Raw genomic sequence first — 15509 nt, 5'->3', positions numbered from 1 at the left:
CTGGGTCCTAGCGCCGCCGCCTGCCGCCCGCCACCGAGGGGACCTTTCGGACACCCCCACGGGGCTGCGGGATACCCGGCACCACCCCTAAGCTGGGACTGGCAGCACTGGCTGACGCGGGTGCTCTCTTCTCCACCCGCTCTCCGACGCTGCTCACCGAGGGTTTGACCATACTCGCATTTTCTGACATTAACGGGGAGCCTGGACAGCCCCAGCCCCCCGAGATACGCACTGCAGGCGTGCACACGCATACGCATGCACACGTGCACACACGCCTACACGCACGCACGGATGCATGTACACACATGCACATGTGCACACCTACACTCATGCACAAATACAAGCACGTGCATGTCCACATGTACGTGTGCACACCGACGTACACGCACTCATGCACCAATACGTGCACATACATGTCCACATGCACATGTGCACACCTACACGCGTGCACAGGCGCATCACACATGCAGACACGCATGCACACACGCACACGCACATGCACAGGCCTATAAATGCACCTGCACGCAGATATGAAACGTGTGTGCACACGTGTGTGCACCCCTCTGACACGCCTGTGCACGCTGAGCACACTCGTCACATGCGTGTGCAAACAGCACGCTTGTGCGCTGCTGAGTACCTGCGTGGACCTCGAACACGCGTGTGCACTCTCTGCACGCCAAGCACATAGATGCACATGCGTGCACGCTGCCTGGACAACTCCCGAACAGGCAGTCGCGGGTTGGGGGGGGAGGGACATGCGACAATCCCACACACACACGCCCCCCAGCCCGGTGCCAGCCGCGGCGTGCCCGTGGCCACGCGTGTGCGTGTGCGTGGGCCGACCCCACGTCCGGCAGCCGCCGCGGCGGGACGGGCTCGTCGCGGAGCGGTGAGCGGGGCGGAGGCGGCGGGAGGGGCCCCTGCCTCAGTTTCCCCACCGCAGCGCAGCAGAGACGCAGGGGTTTCTTCCATACTGGGATGGCTACGGGGGGGTGGGGGGCAGAGGTATTTTAAGAGGGCTCAAGCCCCGACCAGGCGTGTATTTAGCAGCAGCATCCCGCTGATGCAGCTCGGGAATCCCCCATCCCTCATTCCCAACCTCCCCCCCGTTCCTGGGACCCCTGAGGGGAGCCTCCTGGGGTGGGGGGTGTGATGTGTGAAACCCTTTCCCCTGATTTCTGGCATCGTTCCGATCTCCAGAAGGCTTTTCCCGGCTCAGCCCCTCGTCTCACCGCAAAAGCGAGGCGGGCAGCGGGGCCGCCGTCCCCCCGAGTGCCCCCCGAGTCGCATCTGCCGCCACGCCGAGCCCGGCTTCTCCCTGGCTAAAAGGTGGGAGCGGTTTGAATTTGCGGGGGTGGGAGTTGGGGTAGAAAGGAAAAAAGTTGCTGTGGTGTTGCTGTTCTGGTGAGAAGAGCCGGGAGGAACAAGGCAGCGTTGGTGCCAGTGAAATGCCAGCGCGGCTACGCCTCTGAGCCGCGGCCAGCTCCGGGCAGGGCTGAGCCCCCGCGCCGCTACGGTGTCCGCCGGGGAAGGGGAAAAACGGCTCCCGGGCTGCTCTGTCGTCCCCCTCCCTATTTCTTCTCCCCTCTTTTGGGGTCCTTTGCTCCAAATGGAAAAAACACCCTGCCAGGTGCTGGCCTGAGACCTGAGAAGGCTCACTGCACCCCAGAATGCTGGCAGGCAGCCAGGAGGGTGATGAGACACCTCCCCTCGCCCCCCCCCCCCTTTTTCTTTCTGCAGAGGGTCTCAGGGACAGTTGGGAGCAGGCGGTGTGCTGGTGGGGACCCCGTCGAGCCCCCAAATCCCTGCGCCAGCAGCCTCTGGCACCCGCTCGCCGGCGCCGAGGCTTTCCGGTGGCGGTTTTCAAAGAGCCGTATTGTCTGCTCCCTCCCCTCTCGGATTCCTCCACCCGCAACCTCTCCACGGCCTCCTGCACTCCCATGGCTCCGGAGGGGTGTTTTAGGGGGACAAGCTACCCACCTCTGGCATGACCAGCTTCATCCCAGACCTTATCTTAACCCCCTCCATGCCTCGGTTTTCCCATTGTTACGCTCTTTGGGCTGTGGCGGGGGGGATGTAGAAAGGGGGTGCAGTGGGACATCATCTTTGTTGTAGGGAGAATGGGGTGCAGCCCCCTTCCAAATCCCCAAGTCCAGCAGCCAGAGATGCACATACATGGAAAAATAAGGGGGTTTTGTTGATGCTTACTTGGGGGGACTCAAAAGGGTCTCAGAAGGTCTCTGAGCCACAGCTTTGACCCCTTCCCCATTTCTCTTTGCTCTCACAGGACACCATGGTCCTGGGGGGCTCTGGCTGGTGGCTGCTGATGGGGGTCTGCACCCTCATCCCCACTCACACCACCCAGCGGGGATCAGAAGAGGACGTGGCACCCAGAGTCAGGATGGAGGAATCAGAGTTCCACCTCAGCTGGGATGGGGACCCCCTCCGTGACTCCCAGCACTGCGGCATCACCTTCCACACCCCCAGCCCTTGCAGCATCCGTGGGCCGCCCGCCTCCGCCTCTCGCGACGAGCTGGAGCACCTCAAGAACCTCTTGCAGGACACCAAGGCCAACCTGAAGGACGTGGAGATGGCAGCCACGCTGGAGGACAACCAGACCCGCTACCAGGACATCATCACCGAGGCGCTGCCCGCCATCCGGGGAGCCAACCTGGAGTTTCAGGAGAGCCTGGACAACGTCCGCAGGGAGCTGGAGGCTCACGTGGCCGAGGCTGATCACCCACAGACGGCTGAGAAGAAGGAGAAGTAAGTGCCGTGGGAAGAGGATGGAGCGATGGGGGAGATGCTCCGCGGAGCTGATTCCCCTCATACTCCATGGGTGGGAGCCAGACTGGGGGAGGAGATCTAGATGTCCCCAAGGGTCTCACAGCCTTTGTGGTGGCTGTCAGGTGGGGTTTGGATGCTCAGCAAACTGCTGTTAATATTTACTCATGTGTCCCTGCCCTCAACCCACCACAATGGGGCCAGCAAGGGGTGCTCTGAGGACAGTGTGGAGGTGGGACGTCAGAAGTTGGTTTAGCGTTTCTAAACTAGTGATCCAGCACAGCTGGGAGGATGGAGAAGCGTTTGCCACCATGGAGGAGTTGAGGTGCCTTCCTCTCCCAAGCTGAGGACCCCCAGCACTGCAGCATCACCTTCCTCACCCTTTGGTGAGCAGGCTGATGCGGACACCGAGCCCGCTCTTTCCCTGCCCTCAGGCTGCAGAAAGGTGTCCGTGTGGTGGCCCACATGCTACGGCTCACTGGCCAGCTGGCCCAGACCCTGGATGCTGCAGCCCAGCGCCTCCATGCCGAGCTGAGCCAGCGCCTGCAGAGCTCAGCTGCCCACGCTGCTGCCACCACTGCCGAACCCTAGGACAGAGGGGACACCTTCGTGTCACCCTGTATGGGGCTTTGCTTGCTGGTAAGATCACAGCCTGCCTTTGGGGTGTCCTGACTCATCTCCCTGACCCCAGCAGCTGAGATGTTGCACAGGGTGTTTTCAGAGTGGTCTGAAGCTGGGAGGGGATGGGGACAGGAGGTTGCTGCCCACTGCATGACACACACACGATGCCATCACACCCATAACCCAAGAAAAGACCTTTCGGATCCTCAATCCCAGTCCCTTCCCTCACCATGCCAAGCCCACCACTGACCCATGTGCCTCAGCACCTCAGCTACACGGCTCTGCAATAGCTCCAGGGATGGGGATTCCACCACCTCCCTGGGCAGCCTGAGACAAGGGCTGACAACCCTCTCAGTGAAGAAAAAGTTCTTCCTCAGCTCCAATCTAAACCTCCCCTGGGGCAACTTGAGGCTGTTCCCTGTTGTCCAGTGATTCATTACTGGAGAGAAGGGACCAACCCCAACCACAGCCTCCTGTAAGGGAGTTGCAGAGGTTGTCCAGGCTGAACACCGCCAGGGCCCTCAGCCCCTCCCCAGCACACTTGTGCTCCAGCCCCTTCCCCAGCTCCGCTGCCCGGCTCTGGACACGCTGCGGCCCCTCAGTGTCCCTCTGGCAGTGAGGGGCCCAACACTGAACACAGCACTCGAGCTGCGGCCTCACCAGGGCCCAGCACAGGGGACGGCCACTGCCCTGGGCCTACTGCCACACCACTGCTGATACAAGCCAGGGGGCCACTGGCCTTCTTGCCCACCTGGGCAAGCTACTGCCTCATCTTCAGCTGCTGGCACCAACCCCTCCCCAGGCCCTTTCATTTCAGGCAGTGGTTAATTCATCACCAGAGGTTCTCCTGGGAAGGCTGGAGAGACATCAGCCACACCAGTCTCAAGGCACTCTGTTACCCCCACGGTGTACCCAAGGGTGGGCAGGAGGCAGGAATCCTTGCCCCAGGGCAGCAGCCCTGCCGCAGGAGCTGCAGGCAGTGAAATAAAGCATCATCGCACTCTGCCAGGCACCAGTGTCATCCCTGTGTCTGTTTTCTCTCCAGCCTCTGCTGTCTAAGGGAAAAGGAGGATGGATGATTTATCTGCCTTATTAACAGCCCCTCTGCCTCCAAAATAGTCCACCTCAATGAGGAACCCAGTAAATGGATGGACTCCCTCAGCATCCTCTACGCTTCCCGCCTCGCAGCCTTCAGTCCACTGTCCCAATAGTCAGCTCCCTCGTTTCCTCCCCAGAAAATCAATGTTGGCTGTCTGTTTTTTGGGGTTTTTTTCCTCCTGATTAATTCACTACAGTCTTAACCCATCTCATTATTCTACTTTATTCCCTTCCCTTCGGATCTGCCTCCTGGAGCAGCCCTTGCAGTTCCCAGTCACTCCCTATCCCTCTGGCATCCATCAGTCCATCATCCCCCCTCCCCATCGCCCCAGTTTTGAGGCTCCTTTTAACACCCCACACCTTCCCTTTGGCCTTGCAGACAGCCTTGGTCCATGGCAGTGGGTTGAGTGCTCTCCACCGTGGCATGGGAACATGTGGCTTTGCACCACTGTCTGCAGTGAAGGTTTCCCAGGGTGGTTTGATGCAATCTCAGCACTCCTGATTACAAAATCAAGGGATTTGATGCAATCGTGGCATTGAAGAGACAGCTGGATCACCTCAGCATGATGTTTGCATCAGTGAGAGGTTCCTGCCCATGGGTCTGGAGACGGGACAACACAATATCTGCTTGGCTTTGGCTTCAGCTGCTGGTGGGGTGGTGGGATGGTGTTGGACTGGCCTTGTGGTCCTCTTCCTCATGGATCTCTGGTATTTTGTATCCCGAGGGTGGTGGGGACAGCCACAGGGATGCACGCAGGATGAGGCAGGGTGGGAGGAGGAGAAGCAAATTCAGGTGCCCTGAGTCTGCCTCTTCATTTATCTCCCAGGGGGAGGAAAGCAAATGGTCAAGCAGGTCCTCCAGGGCTGGAAATTGCAGTCCTGGCCTTTGTTTGCAGGAAGGTTGCACATTAAATTTCCTAACAGGAAGGAAGGAGAGAGGTTGGTTTGGGGACAGGGCTGAGTCTTTGCCCAGGAGGTCAGTGAGCAGGACAGGGAGCTCTAGGTTTCCCATCCTCTTTGCAATGGGAAACCACTTCCCCTGCCCAAAGAAGCCCTGTCATCATCCTTGTCCCCATCCCCTTGGATTGGGGACACCTGCGGCAGGAGGAAGGGCTGCAGGGTGGGTTGATGCTGGGTGTTGTCTTGACTTTGCTTTCCCAATTTTGCAACTGCCTCCCTTGGCAGTGTTTTAGGGAGGGCAAGCAAGTGGGGTCAACTTTAGGGCTTACACCTCATTTTCCCCAGAGCAGGGGACGTGACTGCTGCCTGGAGCTGCCCTGCCCACGGCGGGTTGGCACCAAACTCCCAGCTGTGGGGCAAGTGGGGAAAGCCTGGTCTGGTGGCGACTGGGGCAAGGAGCCCCTTGCTTCCTCCCACTGGTGTGAGACCTTTGTCGTGTCCCCTGCAACACCCCAAGCAACATGCCCTGCAATACAGGGCATACTCTGCCCTTTCTCTGCTCTGGCTCTGCTCCTTCACAGCAGTTCGTATCCTTTCTTTCACCATCCTCACATACAAAGCCCTACATCCCCATCTCTCTCCCCTAATGACTTGGAAGACACTGAGAAAATCCCGGTGCAAATCCAGCCCTGTCCGACCAGGGGAGCTGATGCCCCGCCATCCTTCCTCCCCCTCATCCTCTCCCCCTTCCCCGGCCTCTCCTCCTTCCCTGCCTGGCCGTGGCTCTCCCTCCTCCCCCAGTCCCTGTCGTCACCGCCACCGCTTCGAGTAAAAGCTGAGACATCTTTCGCCGGAGCTCAGTCCTCACCAGAGCTCTCCGCGGCACAGCATCCCAACCGCGGCCCGGCAGAGGCAACGGGGGCTTTCGGGGACCCCCTCCTTGCTCTCCCTGCAGCAGGTAAGGGGGTTCGGTGGATCCGGGATGGGTGGGGAGGAGAGAAGCCGTTTTTCCCTGCCAATATCCACGATTGAAGCTGTTTGCAGAGTGCCGAGGCCGGTCGGGGAGCGATGGGGAGGCGGCGGCAGCAAAGTTTCCCAGCTCTGCATGGAGTTCAGGTTTAAAAACCAGCCCCTTCTGTCCAGTTTCAAAAACTACTAAAGAAGTTATTTATTCTGGCTGCCTCCCTGACTGCAGTCGTGCTGCCGAGAGCTTCGCCGGGCTCTGCGCGGCCGCGGGCATCCTCTGCTCCAGACTTTAGCATCCGCACAGGGCAGCTTCCCGCATCCCTCCAGCAAAGGGGTCGGCCGGGAGCGGGCGGCAGCGTTTCGCAGGGGCATCATCTCTGCTGCGGGGTCAGCTGCTTCAAATCGGGCGTTGCGTGTGACGGAGCGAGGGGAAATCCATCAGGGAGACGGCTGGGCTGCGGGGACAGGCGGCAGCGCTGGGGGTGAACGTCGGGCAGGAGTGTCGGGCTGCCCACCCTGCTGCCAGGCTCTGCCAGAACTGCCCGGGGCTGCTGGAAGAGCACCGAGGAGGAGGGAGCAGAGATGAGAGGGGAGGGTGGAAGATACCGAGGTACGGTGCTGTAGCACCGTGAGGTGTCCTGTGCAGTCAGTCTCCCACCCTTGCAGCCCCCTTCCCGCTCAGCTACCCATCCCCATCTCCATGGGTCCATGTCCTGTGTGGGCTCCTCTCTACTCCTATCCCCTTCAAATCCCTTTTGCCACACACAGCAAAGCTTTGCATCACCCAGGGCTCCCTCTCCAACGCCCATCAGAGCTTGGGGGAACCTATGACACCCCCGCTCGCATGATCCTATAACCAATCCTAGGAGAGGAGCAGCTCCCCCAGCGCCCCACAGTCTTTGATATATTTAAATATCTCAGCCAGGAGAGGCCTAGTCATCATTTTCTCACTAGCTCAGCACAGGGGACAATGTTTCTGCTCCCACCTCCTCCACCATCCTTGTGTTAATCAATTGAAAACTACAATGATGATTTCAGGAGGGCTTCATCATTTTACTGGTCCAGGAAGGAATTTAAACTCAAGATGCATCTTGTTTAGCAACATCAGTGCTACACCTCTTTCTCTTTGAGGGTGGAAGCAGTTGTCTCCTGGAGAGAGGAGGCTGGTCCTGTAGGCATGGATCAGACCTGGAGAAGTCACCTTGTAAGCAGCAGCAGATTTTGGGGCCTCTGCAGAGATTTGCTTTGCTGGAGAGGGGAACCAAACACATCAGTGGATGGATGGATGGATGGATGAGGGTGGATGGGGAAAGGATGATCCTCCTTCTCAGGGGTGTTACTGAAGAAATCAGGCCCAGAGGCCCATTTGGGGTGGCGCAGCCTCTTGCAGCAGCTGAAATACTTCCCAGTCCCTCACCCCCTGCCATCTGTGAGTCAGGGAGGGCAGAAGGATGATGGAAACTAGTTATTTTCCAGTCACTCCAGTACAGGTTGAAGCACAGGGCTCAATCTCTACTCTTAAGTCCTCTGGGAGCAGAGTAGGGCTCCCCATACCTTTCACTGAGGGGCTCAGGCTGCCCAGCTGCAACCGACACTGCCCAGATCCCCCCCCTGCACTCTCCAGGAGCACTCATGAAGGGGACAGATGATGTTTTGGGGACATCTTCCCTTGCCTCTGCCATGGAGGGCAGCTCGCATCAACTCCAAGCCTTGCTCAAGGTTGGCAGCAGCTCGGAAGGGACTGCAGCACAACTGTCCCATCCCCCAGTCTGCACCACAGTGGCCTCATGGTGATGGTGCCTCATTCTGCTCTTGTTCCAGGAATGAAATTCAAGGCAAATGACTTGTCAGAGCATCCAGAACCACGCACCCAGCCTGACCCAGCTTTGTCCTTGCTGAGGCTCTCCCAGCCCACATCCAGCTCTATCCATGGCTCCTCCAGTGCTCGCTAATGGTGGGGACACAGAGGACATCCAGTCAGAGGTCCCTCATGGTGGCTTTCTCTACTGAGCCTCTTCTCCCGCCATCATCTCAGCTGATCGCTCCCTCCCGGGAGGCTTTGAAAACTGCTCCAGGGAGGAGGTCCACAGGGACCTCAGCACAGGGAGCATGGGGTGGGTGTCCCACGCCATCCCTCCGCTCGTCACATGGTGCTTTATCACTTTCCAGGCAGGTAAGAGTGGCTCTGCCTTCCTATGGTGTCACTCATTGGGATGCGGGAAGGGAGTAAATGTGGGGAGAGGGAAGGGGATGCCGAGGGTGTTGTGGTGCATGAGCATGAAAAACCAGTCCACTCCAAGTTTACTCTCAGCAGTGGAATCATCTCTAGGCCTCCAGATCATAGAATGACAGAACAACTTCAGTTGGAAAGGACCTTCAAGATCTTCAAATCTACCCCCTGCCCTCACAGTGCCAAGCCCACCACTAACCCATGTCCCTCAGCACCTCAGCTACACGGCTTTGCAATAGCTCCAGGGATGAGGACTCCACCAGCTCCCTGGGCAGCCTGGGACAGGGGCTGACAACCCTCTCAGGGAAGAAAAAGTTCTTCCTCAGCTCCAATCTAAACCCTGCCCTGGGGCAACTTGAGGCTGTTTCCTCTTGTCCTGTCACTCATTACTCGGGTAATGATTCCATCCTGCACAAGACAGGAATCTTGGAGGGTTGGGAAGAAAAACAGAGCTTGCTTCCACCTACTGTGAATGCAAGACCAACAAGCTGGGCAGCTTGCTTGTCCGTTTACTTGGGACCCTGCAACTCGAAGATCCTCAAATCCCTGGGGCAAAATACAACCACCAGGGCCCTTGCTGGATTTGCCTGCCCAGCAGGGAGAGGTTACACAGGACACAGGGCGTGCTATGGAGCTGCACTCCCATCCTTCTTCAGGGCAGAGCCACCCGTACAAATATCTCTGCTTACATTTCACTGTGCAAAGCCCTCCCTCCCTGCCTCCCTTAGCATCAATTGACTTGCTGGTGGAAATTTATGTGGCTCTGCAGTAAGCAAGGACAGCCGAGCGACGCACCGCAGGCTGGCAGCACCGAAGACCAACGCCGACCGTTTCTAGGCAGAGCAGAGCATTGTGCTTGCCCCAAATCTGCCTCCAACCCAGCCTCAGGGATGGTCTCCGGGCAGTTGGCAGCAATCCCAAGGACTGGGTCACCCTCCACCTTGCAAAGCTGAACAATTTAGAATCATAGAATCATAGAATCCCTGAACGATGGGGGTTGGCAGGGCCCTGCAGAGCTCATCCAGCCCAAGCCCCTGCTCAAGCAGGTTCCCCTCCATCAGGGGACACAGGAACGTGTCCAGACAGGTTTGGAAACCTCCCGAGAAGGAGCCTCCACACCGTCCCTGGGCAGCCTGGGCCAGGGCTCCCTCACCTCAACACCAAACAAGTTTCTCCTCCTGTGCCACTGGCATTTGCTGGGTTCCAGCATGTGTCCATTACCCCTTGTCCTGGCACTGGCCACCACACAACAAACACTGGCCCCATCCTCTCCACACCCACCCTGTAGGGATTTCTCAGCATTTATGAGGCCCTCCCTCAGCCTTCTTTTCTCCAGGCTGAACAGCCCCAGGTCCCGCAGCCTTTCCTCCTCACACAGATGTTCCAGCCCCCTCAGCATCTTGGTAGCCCTGCACTGGTCTCTCTCCAGCAGTTTCCTAGATGGGATGGGACAGGGGAAAGCCCACTGACTCCCTACTTCCACATCCCTGCACCCCACTGAGAGTAACAGTTGTCCATGGGGGGACATTGTTTTTGTGGTGATCATGGCAGCGTTAAGTTAGTCGTTGGACTTGATAAGCTTAAAGGCCTTTTCCAACTGAATGAATTCTATGATTCTATTCTGGGCAAGCTCCCTCTCTGCTGTAGCAAGCAGGGATGCTAAACTCCAGTCTGGGATGGGGAGAGGGGAATTACCCCCCTCAAACTCACCCCATGCTCCTGCTAGGGAGTGAAGTGAAACGTCAGTCTTGCAATGCTGGCCAGAAAACCCTCACTCTTGGTTGGTTGAAGTCCCTCTCCTAGTCCTTGCCAGCTGTTCTTACTGGTGTTAAATTGTGTTAAAAGTTATAGGGAGCCCTGGCCCAGGCTGCCCAGGGAGGGTGTGGAGGCTCCTTCTCGGGAGGTTTCCAAACCCACCTGGACATGTTCCTGTGCCCCCTGATGGAGGGGAACCTGCTTGAGCAGGGGCTTGGGCTGGATGAGCTCTGCAGGGCCCTGCCAACCCCCACCACTCGGGGATTCTATGATTCTGTGATCCCCACAGCCTCCTGCCTGCGAGACGAGGCTGGCAGCCACGCGGAACAGCGGCTCTTCAAGCACCTCTTCACAGGCTACAACCGCTGGTCACGGCCGGTGCCCAACACCACTGATGTTGTCATCGTGAAGTTCGGGCTCTCCATCGCACAGCTTATTGATGTCGTGAGTAGCTCACTGGTGGGGATATCCCACACTGTGCCTCTCTTTTCACCAGTTGGACACACTGGTCTGCCAGACCAGAGTCTGGAGACACTGATGGGAGGTGGGCTTTGGGACAGCAGCACTTCTCTGGCCATGTCCAGCAGGTGACAAACCACTCAGACCTCCAATGAGCAGGGGAGCTGCACCTCCCCTCTCTGTCCCAAACTCTCCCTTCCCCTGGCATCAGGAGAACATCAAGGAAAACTGCATTTCTCCATTCCTGCCCTGTCCTTATCCACCATCTATCTGCCTCTGGGCTTTTCTGTCCATCTGTGCCTCGCTCATTCCATCCATCCATCCATCCACCCGTTCATCCATCCATCCTTCCACGTATCCATCTGTCCACCCGTTCATCCTTCCCTCTACTTCTCCCTGGGACTGTCCCTTTGTCAGCCCATCACAGGGCTCAGCTGTCGCTGCAAATGCTATTTCTTGCTGCCATCTAGTGAGCAGATATCTCAGGGAACACAGAGCCTCTCCTGCACTTGGACTGGTACCAGTTTCTCCCAGGAGCTGAACTACAGAGGGCAGAAAGGGAAAGCAGTAATTTTCTAGCCAGTTCGTTGGTGGTACAAACCTTTGGGCTCTCCCTGCCTCTCCTCTTTCTCTTCTCTCCCTCTTTCCCACTGCAGGATGAGAAGAACCAAATGATGACCACAAATGTCTGGCTGAAGCAGGTAAGAGCCTGTTCCCTCTCTGGGCCAAGGGCAGGAGAGTGACAACATTTGAGGTAGAGAGACCATGCCCAAGGAGGCCTGGTGGCACCTTTGTGGTGCTGTTCCTCGGAGGGATGATGCCAGAGGAGGAGGAGAAAGGAAGCATTGGACAACTCAGTCCTGCCAGACACAGGGCCACCTGGTTCCTCATCTCTGTGTCTTCCTCCAGGAATGGAGCGACTACAAGCTGCGCTGGAACCCGGCGGACTTTGACAATGTCACCTCCATCCGGGTGCCCTCTGAGATGATCTGGATCCCTGACCTTGTACTCTATAACAAGTCAGTAATGCTGTCGAGATGGGACATCCCTAGGGCCTGCTCTCCCTTCCCTTCCCTTCCCTTCCCTTCCCTTCCCTTCCCTTCCCTTCCCTTCCCTTCCCTTCCCTTCCCTTCCCTTCCCTTCCCTTCCCTTCCCTTCCCTTCCCTGATGCTTCCAGATCCTTCAGGCCTCCTGTCTCCCATCCCACCCCACTGATAAGGATGCAAATTCATTTGCATCCCTCTGCTCATATCCAGTACTCATGCTACCACCCGTGTCTGTGTTCTGGGCAATGGCCAGGAAGATGAATCTTGCACTGTGCATGGACACACAATGGGCCTACAGCCTCAAATCCAGGCTCATACCAGCCGTGAGTGCTGAGGGAGCTCCTGGCCCTCATTCTTGGGGGAAACCACAGCATCACAGAATCCCCAAAAGGTGGGGGTTGGCAGGGCCCTGCAGAGCTCATCCAGCCCAAGCCCCTGCTCAAGCAGGTTCCCCTCCATCAGGGGGCACAGGAATGTGTCCAGGTGACACATTCTTCTCTTCTCCAGGCTGAACAGCCCCAGGTCCCGCAGCCTTTCCTCCTCACACAGATGTTCCAGTGCCCTCAGCATCTCGGTAGCCCTGCACTGGCCTCTCTCCAGCAGTTCCCTGTCTCGCTTGGGCTGGGGAGCCCAGAAGTGGACACAGGACTCCAGATGAGGCCTCACTGGGACAGAGGAGATGGGGAGGAGAATGGTGTCACGGTCTAGGGATGATAGACAAGGTGGATAGAGTCTTCATTTTCCCCTGACCTTCACCTCTCTCCATCCCTGCAGTGCTGATGGGGAGTTTGCCGTGACTCACATGACAAAGGCCCATCTCTTCTCCAGTGGGAAGGTGAAGTGGGTGCCCCCTGCCATCTACAAGAGCTCATGCAGCATCGACGTCACCTTCTTCCCCTTTGACCAGCAGAACTGTAAGATGAAGTTCGGCTCCTGGACCTATGACAAGGCCAAAATAGACCTGGAGAACATGGATCACCATGTGGACCTCAAAGATTACTGGGAGAGTGGCGAGTGGGCCATCATAAATGCCATCGGGACCTACAACTCCAAAAAGTATGACTGCTGCACTGAGATCTACCCCGACATCACCTTCTCTTTCCTCATTCGCCGCCTCCCGCTCTTCTACACCATCAATCTCATCATCCCCTGCCTGCTTATCTCTTGCCTGACCGTCCTCGTCTTCTACCTGCCCTCCGACTGCGGGGAGAAGATCACCCTCTGTATCTCCGTCCTGCTGTCCCTCACCGTGTTCCTACTGCTCATCACGGAAATCATCCCTTCCACCTCGCTGGTCATCCCTCTCATCGGCGAGTACCTCCTCTTCACCATGATCTTCGTCACGCTCTCCATCATCATCACCGTCTTCGTCCTCAACGTCCACCACCGCTCCCCCAGCACCCACACGATGCCTCGCTGGGTGAGGAGCTTCTTCCTCGACTTCATCCCACGGTGGCTCTTTATGAAGAGACCCCCAGTTCTGCCTCTCCTCACCGCAGACCCCGTGGGGCAGTATGACCTCCCAGGGAGCAGGCTCAGCACCTCCCGCTGCTGGCTGGAGACTGATGTCGATGACAAGTGGGAGGAGGAGGAGGAGGAAGAAGAGGAGGAGGAGGAAGAGGAGGAGAAGACATGCCCCAGCCGTGTGTCCCAGGTGGGCTCCCACGGCCAGAACACCCAGTGCCGTTATGGCTGCAGGCGCCAAGCTGGGAAGGTGTCGGCAGGGGGCTCAGCCCCCCGGGTGCCTCCCAAAGGGGAGGGAGAAGAGGTTGGATCGGCCCGGGGACTGCTGCTGTCCCCCACCATCATGAAGGCGCTGGAAGGGGTGCAGTATATTGCAGACCACCTGCGAGCTGAGGATGCTGACTTCTCGGTGAGTGGGTGCCCTCGAGGACTGGAGGGTGAGGGGGGAGTCTCCCATACTAGATACTCCTCCTACGTGGGAGGGGTTAGTGCTGGGAGCCCTGGTTGCTTCCTTGGCTGCTGAGGACCCAAAGCCAGAGAGAAGATTGATGACCAGGGAGATTGATGATTGATTGATTGATTGACTGAAGATTGATGGCCAGGGAGACACCAAGTCCACGGGTTCCTCCAGCTCCTGTCCCCGTGGGGATGTTGGAGGTCCTTCTCCTATCCTTGGGGAGCAGAGATGGCCCAGTCTGCCCTGCTGAGACTCTGCTCAGAGCCTGCACCCCTATTTGTAGTCAAGTGGGTTCAGAAAACCTTGGGTGGGATTTGGGTGCCCCAAAAAGTCTCTCTGGAGAGGTCTGCCCCCCAGTCCTGCCACTCCAAGGATTTCCCAGGGGTATGTGCTCACCCCAAGGCAAACAGTGGATGCAGAGGAAGCCTTGGGTGGTCTCCTAACCCCAAGAAATCTTCAGAAAGATGGGAGGTGCATCCTCTGCCCATGCTCACAACCTCTCTCTGCTCGGCAGGTGAAGGAGGACTGGAAGTACGTGGCCATGGTGATCGACCGCATCTTCCTCTGGATGTTCATCATTGTCTGTCTGCTGGGCACAGTGGGGCTCTTCCTCCCACCCTACCTGGCAGGGATGATCTAGGGGCAAGGCCAGGCTGTGATGGGGAGGGCAGAAACGCAGGCTCCCTCCTCCCAGACACACACCCAGATGAAACCTCTGCTCTCCCTGGAAGGACCCATGGAAGACCCAAGATGGGAAACGCTGGGTGAAGGAAAGGTTGTGCAAGGGGTGACTTGGGGATGAGGTGGGGTGGGGAGATGGCTTGAGCATAGAGGTAGGCACGGTGCAGCTTCTCTGTTGCCCAGGAGGCATCTAGGGGAGGCATCTGGTTCCTTGAGCTGCTGAGAGTACTGTACAAAACCCAAGAGTTGTGTCTGGTTGTGGCTCCAATGTGCTGGGCAAGAGAAGGGGACCTCCCAGCAGCTTCAGAATGCATCCTGGTGGCAGGGTGCTCAGAACCAGGGATTAGTGAGGTCACACATGTTAGGGGAGCAATGCACTTTGGATAGTCCATGCAGAAGGGGTATAGTTGTGGGATGGAGCTCTCTGCTCTGAGAAGACCAGCTCAGGCCCAGACCCTCTGCAACCTACTGGCACCAGCGGTTGCTTGCACATCATCCCACACCGGAGCTTGGGGCAGCAGGGAGATAGGAACAGCCGACCCAGAAATGTGGGTGGCTTGGAAAGGAAAAGCTGGCCTGCAGATGGGGATAACCCACCCAGCCATGGCCAGGTGGTGTCCATGGACTCTGGAGGCTTAGAATCCTGCCTCACTGGTCAAATCTGTGCTGCCAAGGTCCATTCCAAGGAAATCCTTCTCCCCATCCCACATCAGATCCCATACCACCTAGCTCTGATGATTGCTGAAATCCAGCTTTGAATTTCTAGTTTCTATATATCCCAAAGGGGCATCTAGTCTCCTCCACACTCTCCCTGGGCAGCCTGGGGCAGGGCTCCCTCACCTCAACACCAAACAAGTTTCTCCTCCTGTGTCAGTGGCACTTGCTGGATTCCAGCTTGTGCCTGTTACCCCTTGTCCTGGCACTGGCCACCAGACAGCAAACACTGGCCCCATCCTCTCCACACCCACCCTGTAGGGATTTCTCAGCACTGATGAGGTCCCCTCTCATCCTTCTCTTCTCCACGCAGAACAGTCCCAGGTCCTGCAGC

At 57.7% G+C, this 15509-nt stretch overlaps 2 protein-coding genes across 2 annotated transcripts; both read left to right on the top strand.

The window, feature by feature from the left end:
• Positions 1-794: 794 nt before the first annotated feature.
• LOC133624921 (uncharacterized) lies at positions 795-4417 on the top strand. Its single transcript, XM_061990179.1, has 3 exons — positions 795-889; positions 2288-2766; positions 3219-4417. Exons 2-3 carry the CDS (start codon positions 2294-2296, stop codon positions 3373-3375), a joined length of 630 nt encoding a protein of 209 aa, XP_061846163.1. The 5' UTR covers positions 795-889; positions 2288-2293; the 3' UTR covers positions 3376-4417.
• A 4057-nt stretch (positions 4418-8474) lies between these two features.
• On the top strand, positions 8475-14510 carry CHRNA2 (cholinergic receptor nicotinic alpha 2 subunit). The gene is made up of 6 exons (XM_010199343.2): positions 8475-8542; positions 10644-10798; positions 11470-11514; positions 11723-11832; positions 12634-13732; positions 14295-14510. Exons 1-6 carry the CDS (start codon positions 8479-8481, stop codon positions 14418-14420), a joined length of 1599 nt encoding a protein of 532 aa, XP_010197645.2. The 5' UTR covers positions 8475-8478; the 3' UTR covers positions 14421-14510.
• The last annotated feature ends 999 nt before the right edge of the window (positions 14511-15509 follow it).

Source organism: Colius striatus, chromosome 2, assembly GCF_028858725.1.
Source record: "Colius striatus isolate bColStr4 chromosome 2, bColStr4.1.hap1, whole genome shotgun sequence".
NCBI lineage: Eukaryota > Metazoa > Chordata > Aves > Coliiformes > Coliidae > Colius > Colius striatus.
The sequence above is the reverse complement of the archived record's forward strand: the minus strand, read 5'-3'. Positions and strand labels throughout refer to the sequence as shown.